Raw genomic sequence first — 9226 nt, forward strand, 5'->3', positions numbered from 1 at the left:
ACATTCTCGCTGGGCACAGGCTTGAATATTTTTAACCTGGCGTGCGCTCTCACCACCGCACACCTGGCCTCTTTGAAACTTGTGTTTTGATGCCTCTGGTTCTGCCTGGCTGGCACGAGACGAGATGGGTTTATTGAATATGCTGAGAAGTTGCTCGTGGTGTGAATGACAGAAATACAAAAATGAGAACTGACTAACTAAACAGGACACTGCATGATCATTTTTGAGGTCATAGACTGTGAAGGTACAGTTTCTGCTTCGGTTCCTCTTGTGTGAAATCCAGAGTGAACTTTTATAAAAAAGATGTCGCACGGAGCTGCAAGCATGTTTGATGTTTGATTACAAATGGACTCGTCTGCTATGGTGTTTGTTCGCAAGAATAAGGTGCGAGGGGGACATCAACGAGTTGAAAGGCGTGTGTGTGTGTGTGTGTGTGTGTCAGCGCAATGTGTGCGCGCCAGTCTGTGTGCGTATGATTGCACGTACAAAGGTGGGTGGCTGTGGTTTCAACACAATGTTCATCTTTTTCGCACAGCTTCCCATTAAACCACCCACAAACCCACGCGACTGAAACTCTATATTAAAAAGCTGCCAGCATTTTTCTCAGACTGGTTATCAAAAATATGTTCCTGTTTGATTTTACCTTCGGCCTTATGCAAACAAATGGACAAGCCCTTTACTCTCTGCCTCTTCTTCCCCGCAATGAAGAAGAGTTGTGTGACGCAAGCAGATAAAAGAGATGAAGAAGAGACGGAGCTGCTGACAGAGTGGACCATCAAGTCCATCAGAGAGGGAGGCGGGGGAGATAAAGTGAGAAACACAAAGCATTGTCAGACTCAAACTCGAATAAAGAATGGGCTTGATGGTGAATAGCTACAGTATATCATTTCCTCTAAAAACAAATCATTTTGTATATACTTTGCAAAAACAGGGACAGAGAAGTCACTGTTTTGGATTAGACTAATCAGTCCAACGTGAGCTCTCAGCAACCTGTGGTGCAGATCAGTACAGTAGCTGTTTGTTAGACGAACTAGGTATGATTATTGCTGCATGAATTCACGGCTGTAAACAACTGTATGTAACAGCATATTGATTATCAAACACATTCTTCTATGTCTGCTTGTTTCCCCCCCATCACATTTTCCCCCATGTGGTCTAGACAGGTAGGTGAGCTGAGGTCAGAAAGGGGGTTAGAGCGCTGGAGGTGCTAGACAGAGGTATTAGATGCAACCGAGTAGTGGCCTCCGCAGCTTTTCGGAGAGAAAGGACACATAAGAGGACCCTTATGTGTTACTGGTTTCGTGGTAGTCTGGCGTCCTTTGGTGCTTCACATGGCAAACATAAGTGGATGTCAAATCACAAATCAGGGTACATATTATAAATATTCTCATAATCTAAGATTCTCTATTCAGCATCTCTTTTTTTTTTTTTTTCAATGCCATTCAAAACCAACTAACTCAGTTGCAGTATTTGTATTGTTGCGGTTATACGGAATAAACTTCAACGTGATCCACAGCAGACAGATGTGCACATCAGGAGTAAAAAAAGATTGTCAGCAGTCTCACAGACTCCTGTCGCCACCGCATTCAGAAATACTATAGTGCTTTCACCGAACACAAACCAAGATAAGATGAGGTAAAACTCAAATCAGATAAGCCGTTACGCAATGAAGAAGTACCTGTATTACTCAACCTCTCACACAAGACTAAAACCTCTCCTCTATCCCTCTTGATTTCAGGTCTCTGTTACTCAGTATTGCTCTACCATGCAGTCCTTGTCGTCACCTTTTCACGAAGGCCAAGACGGCCACATCTTACACGTGGAAGAGGAACTGGTGCGTAAGGGCACCCGTCGCAAAAGGGAGTTCATACCTGAGGAGAAGAAGGACGCCCTCTACTGGGAGAAACGCCTCAAGAACAACGAGGCGGCCAAGCGGTCCCGGGAGAAGAGGAGGATGAACGACTACGCGCTGGAGACTCATCTCACGGCCCTGCAAGAAGAAAACAGCAGGCTTAGCGCCGAGTTAATGGCCATCAAGCTGCGCTTCGGCCTGGTCCACCCTGCGGCCTACACTGCCCACCAGAGCCCCCAGCCTAGCGCCGCCACTGGCTCATACCACCCGTCCCTGCAGAGGGACTACTACTGGGGTGGCAGAGACTCTTCTGTCATGCCAAGACACCAACTTCCTCTCCCCGTCTTCATCCCCGCGTACGCCCTCCACACCATGAGAGGCTATTCATATCTGAACACGTCCGGTAGTGCCGGGTCTGGTCTCCTTGCTCCCCTTATCCTCCCTCGAAATCTGCCCACCTATTCATCCCTTCCTGGAGGAGCTCCCCTGCTGAAGCCCATTCCTACCAGAGTGGCCTCGGATGAGGAGGAGGAGGAGCAGCAGGTCCCGGGGGTGTCGTCCCCGTCCTTCCCGGCTCCACCTCGCAAAATCACCTCAAGAGGACACAGAAACTACTCTCCACCAAGATAATACATGTCCGACTGACTGAAGGGTGTGTCTACTGTACAGATTGATTGACTAAGAAACAAATTCTTCATTTCTCTCCAAATATCCTCTGCTGAAACTGTAACTTTACGAGCTCTATTTTTTTGTGAATTAACAGTGCTTGCGTGTTGATTTCAAAGAAGCATTTAAAAGTGTACGCACTTTACATCGCACAATTAAAAGAACATGATCGACTGCAATATTGATGCTTAAAATGCCCGCTCCCGGGGGGGGGGGGCTGCCATGTCGCTGTCAAACGCTTGTCTGAATGTTAGGGCTGCCGTCCAGAGTAGAAGAGGAATGCAATTTTGCAGACGGGCAAGATGAAAATGCACTGAATAAAGCACTCCCGTAAAAAAAGTTAGTGTGTGTTTCAATAGATTCCATTCATGTACAAGTTCACAGCACGCTTTGCTGTGCGTGTCTGAAGCTACTTCAGTTCTCCTCTGTGTGTTTGATTTGATATCAAAGTACTTGGTGCTAATGTACATCTGTTAACCATCAGCTGCAGTCTGGACTAGATTAATACAGAATCACGTGTTACCCTCCTTTTTTCATACACAAAGTGCAGTTGAAAACAGTGTAAAAGCAGTTGTATTGCTCCAGATGAAATCTTTTTTTTCTTTAGATAGATAAAGGTGTAGACAATAAAAAAAAAAAACACAACACAGGTTTTTAGCCCTGACTGGCTCCAAATGGAAACAGAGAAGTATGATGATGCATTTGTTTGGCTTCCCCATGTAGGCAGACTCCCTCCAGACTGTGGCCACAGTGTGTTTGAATCATCTAATATTCCAATAACCTTGGGGGCAACATTGTGTTGAATACATATATCACATTAAAAAAAAGATTAAAACAATTACATCTTTAAGTTTATTATTCTTTTTTTTTTTTTACATACCTGAAAAAGCAAGTGAAAAAAGTAGTCCTCTCTTCATTCATAACCCAGACACCAGTATGAGTCTCAGTGACACTAACTGCTACAGACTGAAGGCCATGTGCTAGAAACCAAGAGTAAAACTATGGCATTAGGTACAGAGACTAGCTTACTGCTCTCTTCTCCCATCTGTGGTTTCTTTCAGTGTGTTTGTGTGTCAGCAGCACCGCAGCCTGCGGCAGGTTACCGGCTCTCTGCTCAACAGCCCTGATGGCAACATTGCCGCTGGCCGAGCAAACAGCCCGCCCCGCTGGCTCAAAGACAAACTCAAAGACACACCGTCAAAGAAAACGGAGCCTTGGCCATAACACTTTTGTTTACGGCCAGGAATGCGATGATTTATTAGCTGCTGTGGTTATGACGATCAAACACGGCTATTGAAGCTGTAAATAGCAATTAGTTAAAAGTGCCGTTAGGCAGATCTATGACACACTGGAAACCGGGCCAACTTGAGAAACAAGTTTGCACATTTACATAATAGTAATTTATATAACAGCGCATAGCTGTTAAAGTAAGTAAGTACTATGCAGGAATTGTAGCTTACCAGTGTGACTCTGCAGATACAGACACCACCAAACACTTCTATCGGGTCATAAATGATGATTGAGAGGGATTGCTTTTGCATATGAGTCTATACATTGTTTTGTTTTTTTAAAGGAAAAATCTTGCATAGTTTACCTTTAAATTTTGCCTAATACCTTGACAATGGAAACACACCGGCACATGACTCCTACCACACCACACCACAGAGTGGGGGAAATATCTTTAATCTTTAGGGAATCTAAACAAGAGATAACCACACAGCGTCGCCGTAGAAACCTTACGGGAAGGATGCCCCCGCCAAACGAGAGCCAGGAGGAGGAGTCTCCGGAGTCTGGGAGATCAGAGGGACCGCCTCTGATCTCCCACTTTCCCCACCCTTCCGAGAGGAGGAGTCTTTACCTCCCTCCCCAGCACCTACTTCCACCCCCCAGACTCCATCCAGGTCCCTTTCCTCTCTCACACTCTGCCCATCCTCCCCCCACCTGGAGTTCACTGACCACATGAAAGAGCTGGTCATTGCTGGAACCAAACACACTCCTCTTCGTACAGTTCCAGCCCCACCCCCGCAACTGACTCTAAGTCCAGTTTTGACACAATTGGCGAAGGTAAAGCGCCGTGCCCCTCTCCCACCTCCACTACTGTCTCCCCTACCTGATAAAGGCAATAATTGATATCTTCTGGGTCCAGGCTACACGGCTAATGACACCAACGATTCTCTCCAGGAAAAGTCGGGGCCCTGTATGCAGCTAGCCTTCTCAATTCCTGTCATGATAGTTTATAGAAAAAGACAGGTGAGGCTGCGAGGAAACAATAGTAAACCTGCAAACTTATCAAACTTAACACTCATTCCTCGTCAGCCTGTCCAAATAAATTAGGCAAATAAAGCTTTAACCACATTAAACTTAGCTTTATTAAATGTCAGGTCTCTGTCAGGAAAAAACATTTTTAATAAATGATTTTATTGTTAGGCACAAACTGGACATTTTGTTTTTAACTGAAACATGGTTAAACCAAGATAACAGTGCAGCTGTTCTTATTGAATCAACACCTCACAACTTCAGTTTCATGAGTGAAACAAGAGCGCATATGAAAGGAGGTTGAGTTGCTATTTTATTTAATGATTCTCTTCAATGCAAGCAGATGTCCTTTGGTCATTTTACTTCTTTTGAATATGTGGCTCTGAATTCCACTCGAGCTTTATTCCTAAACATTTACAGACCACCTAAATACTGTGCAACCTTCTTTGATGAGTTTACTGAACTGCGGTCTATAATCTGTATTGATTTTGACTGTGTTGTTATTGTTGACGATTTTAATATCCATGTTGATAGTCCCCAGGACAGAGGGTCTATAGAACTATGTGGTGACCTTGAAAACTATGATCTGACTCAGCATGTGACAGGACCTACCCACAACAGAGGGCACACTCTGGACCTCATCATCACCAAAGGTATAAACATTTCCAAGGTTGCTGTGACTGATGTTGCACTCTCTGATCGTTTCTGTGTTTTATTTGAGAGTGCAATCTCCTTGAACACAAATGTCCAAACCGAGGTTGTGACAAAGCGTTACATCTCTGAAAACACCAGTGAACTATTTATTCAGAAGTACTCCTCCACACCAGCCCTCTCTTGCATCTCAGTCAATGAGCTTGTAGATCAATTCTAAAGTTAAGCATGTTATCGATGCCATTGCACCCACTAAAGTGAAGGTTGTCTCGGGTAAGCAAAGATCTCCTTGGAGAAATGCTACGCTGGTCCGAATAGAGAAAACAGAGTGTTGGAAAGCTGAACGCAGGTGGCGAAAAACAAATCTCCAGGTTCACTGTGACATCTATAAAGAGAGACTTCGCAATTATGATTTGGAACTTAGAAATGCAAGGCAGTCCTTCTTCTCCGACATCATAACCAAAAACTATAACAATACACGGCTGACAAACCCTCCAGTGTCAGTAGCTGCTGAGCTCCAATCCACCTGGGCAAGCCTCATTCTTTACTGACAAAATTCAGAAAATTAGACAAGCAGTCAGTCAACCACAGGATATGTGTTGTCCCCATCTCTGATTAACACCCATTCAAATATCATGACACAATTTCATTCAATCGACCTCAGAAGCCTAGAAGACGTTATTCAACATCTGAAGTCATCCTCCAGCTGCTTCGATATTCTACCAACACACTTTTTCAAAAATATATCAAACTGCATGACCACTGATCTTTTACAGATTGTAAACACATCCCTTCTCTCAGGTGTCTTCCCACAAGCCCTAAAAACTGCAGTTATTAAACCACTCCTACATAAGGCTAATTTAGACTCCACAACAATGAAAAAGTATAGGTCAATATCAAACCTCCCATTTTTAAGTAAAATAATTGACTAATTATAACTATTAAACTAACTGAACAACTTCTTTCGACAGCACCACAGGACTGAAACTGCTCTTGTTAAGGTTTTCAACGACATCCACTTAAACACAGACAATGGCAGAATTCGAAAATGTAACCAGAGGTGGAAAGAGTAGGCCTACCACAATATTGTGCTCAAGTAAAATGACTGTTACTTCAGTTACTTTAAAGAAAAGGTACTCGTGCAAAATATGTCAGTTAAAATTAAATCTGAGTACATTTCAATAAGGGCTGGGGGGTTGATGGTATATGATAATATTGTGAAAATAAAGAACGTCTCTTGACTACAGATTGCATTGAATGTCAAGTTATACACAAGTGGGACAACGTCAGCAGCAAGACCCCTTATGTCCAAACCAACAGACAGACACTCTGCTGTTTGTGCACACAACTGATTATCAATTATAAATACAAATGTTATGTGACAAAACTCAATGTTAAGCACAAATCATGAGCGGGTGCAACAAGTATTACATGTAACATGAAACTTCCCCAAAGCAGACAGTGTGAGACATGAATAAACAGGCTGCAGCTAGAGGACACACTATAGTTGTAGAAGGAAGTGTTTGTTGACGTTCTCATCTGGAGAGTTCACGCTAGTGCAACAGTGTCGTTGTTCTACTCACCCGTCTGAACGACACAACGAAGGCCTCCACAAACTGCTCCAGGTTCAACACCTCCACCCGGACCAGTCCTCGGCCTCTCAGTCCCAGTGTCCATGCGGGCCTCTCTGGTCCCTCTGTGTTCCTAAAATCCAAAACGTTTTGCGCGGAATGAAGCTCTGACGTCACACCAGGGACTTAGCGTGCTAGCTTAGTTCATTTCATGTCATTAAGAAATATGCAACATTTTCTAATGCTAATTATTACCACGCCTCAATATGTGAGCGTTTAATTTGGTTGCATTGTTGGTCATATTTTGCACAAAAGCGCTAGCCCGCGCGTGAACGCAATCAATTAACGTCGAATCATTTCCGGGGTGTCTCCTCTCGCGAGCTCTGCCCCACCTGCGGCCGCAGACACACCTGCTGATTTGTCTCCTTTCTTCTGCTCATCAGGACTTTTTCCTCACGTGGCATTTCATTTTTATTTTGTAACGGATGCGACGTGAATGCAGCAAATAACAGATAGGCCCACATGTGATAAACAGCAGGCTACTTAGCCAAAGGTAAAGTACTCAAAAGTACATAAAAATGGGCTTATACAAAAAAAATAGTGACAGTTTATATGCAAACTAAACCCGAGACAGCATATGTTGATTTTTGATTTCTTAATAATAAATTAACCGGCATGGTAAAATACTATTTACTCAAAGTGGAGTTTAACACAGTCAAATTCTCTTTTGGCATCTAGGTTCAGACAGACTCCCTATGGGCCCTGAGCACGGTGTTTCTAATGAAACAGAATTATAATGTGAAGCCATGGCAGGGGTCCAGTGTTGTTCCCAGTAAAGATGCTGGTATCCACTGACAGACGTGAATATTAAAGATGAATTGGTTTTCTAAGCTGCAGTTGGCTGATATTTGCTGTTAGTAGGCTGCTACGGGTTTTAACCTATTTTCAACCAAAATGCTTCTCGGTTCCTGTTTATTCCGACTATTTTTATGTCTTAAAAAACATGACGGGAGGAGATCTTTGTGATATTTCCTTTTGTACATAAAGGTGAGTTAAAGATGTCATGGATTCCTGCATTTTGCGGCTTTGAAGAGCGAAACTGTATCCAGTCCAGTCCAGTACTTGGATTTACATATTGTTTCACTTTTTTCACTCTTTTGCAACCTCACCATCGTCAACATGCTGACATGGCAGCTACAAGTCACCACTGAACCCTCATAAGTTGAAACTTATGACTCACAAAGTTCCGAAACTAAAACTAAACTTTGGCTTATGGTGCTGAGCTCCAAATTCAAGAGATGATTTACAAGACATTCAAGTCATTGTCGTGCTCCTGGCACATAATGAGACTTTGGTATGTCATCAGGTTTCAGCTGATGTAAAATAAAAATACACAGAGTTAGAGGGTTTATATGAATTATCGCAGATTCAAAAAAACAAAACAGAAACTGCCTTTGAATGATTAAATCATTAAATCCTGATGATGTGCATGCACAGAGATGTGTTCTTTGCCGGTGAATTGTTTGCTCGGCGTATGCTAAACCACAACAGTCCCATTTAGACCACCACGTTTCAACACCATGGTAACATAAAATGTGTGATTACTCACTAACACAGGCTTTATACACACACACACACACACACACACACACACACACACACACATACAGAGTTACATCATTGCAATCAACCATCAATGTTCCCATTGCATAGCTTGGAAATAGTTGTGGTGCAGCACAAGTAGAGCGCCTGTGTGTTAAAGTGCATTCTGACATCATTTCCTCTCTCAGCGAGATGGAAGAGATACTTGAGGGGAGGGTTTCAGAGCTCTGTGCACTTTACAGCTGCTGTTTAGTACAAGTACATGAGGTAAATTATTAAACAAAGAGAACGCAGCCCGGACTCGCCCGGTTGCTTGTAAAGTTGACGTCTCACACTGTGATGTTGGCGTCTGACGCTCGGTCGATGACACATCCGTCAGCGGCTCATCTGAGATGTTGGTGACACATGTTGATTCCTCTTCAGAGCGATCGCCTCCTCTCCACAGTCATCTCTGAACTGAGAGTGAGTTCCAGCTGTATCACTTTGAAGAGTGTACTTACAAACTGGAAGACTCAATCATTCACAGTGATTTCTAGTGAAAAATAAATCCTGTCCCGATCAAATTCCACTTCAACAGAGTTTTGTTTGTTAATTGGATGGTGTCCATTTCAAGTCTTCACATGAGCAG

At 43.3% G+C, this 9226-nt stretch overlaps 2 protein-coding genes across 2 annotated transcripts in view; one reads left to right on the forward strand and one right to left on the reverse strand.

The window, feature by feature from the left end:
* The window catches only part of nfil3-4 (nuclear factor, interleukin 3 regulated, member 4), a 6467-nt gene extending 3553 nt beyond the window's left edge, over positions 1-2914 (forward strand). Inside the window, exon 3 of the mRNA XM_068726007.1 lies at positions 1739-2914. Coding sequence (XP_068582108.1) covers positions 1766-2482 — 717 coding nt within the window. The 5' untranslated portion in view covers positions 1739-1765 and the 3' untranslated portion in view covers positions 2483-2914. The remainder of the gene's footprint in view (positions 1-1738) is intronic.
* Positions 1-7077, reverse strand: part of atp8b3 (ATPase phospholipid transporting 8B3) — a 42336-nt gene extending 35259 nt beyond the window's left edge. The window contains exons 1-2 of the mRNA XM_068726005.1: positions 7009-7077; positions 1872-1990 (exon numbers count right to left, since the gene is read on the reverse strand). The gene's annotated coding sequence lies outside the window, so the exon portion shown is untranslated. The remainder of the gene's footprint in view (positions 1-1871; positions 1991-7008) is intronic.
* Positions 7078-9226: the final 2149 nt, after the last annotated feature.

This window comes from Cebidichthys violaceus, unplaced genomic scaffold (genome assembly GCF_023349555.1).
Source record: "Cebidichthys violaceus isolate CVI_PGR_0920_01 unplaced genomic scaffold, fCebVio1.0.p SCAF_37, whole genome shotgun sequence".
Taxonomy (NCBI): Eukaryota; Metazoa; Chordata; class Actinopteri; order Perciformes; family Stichaeidae; genus Cebidichthys; species Cebidichthys violaceus.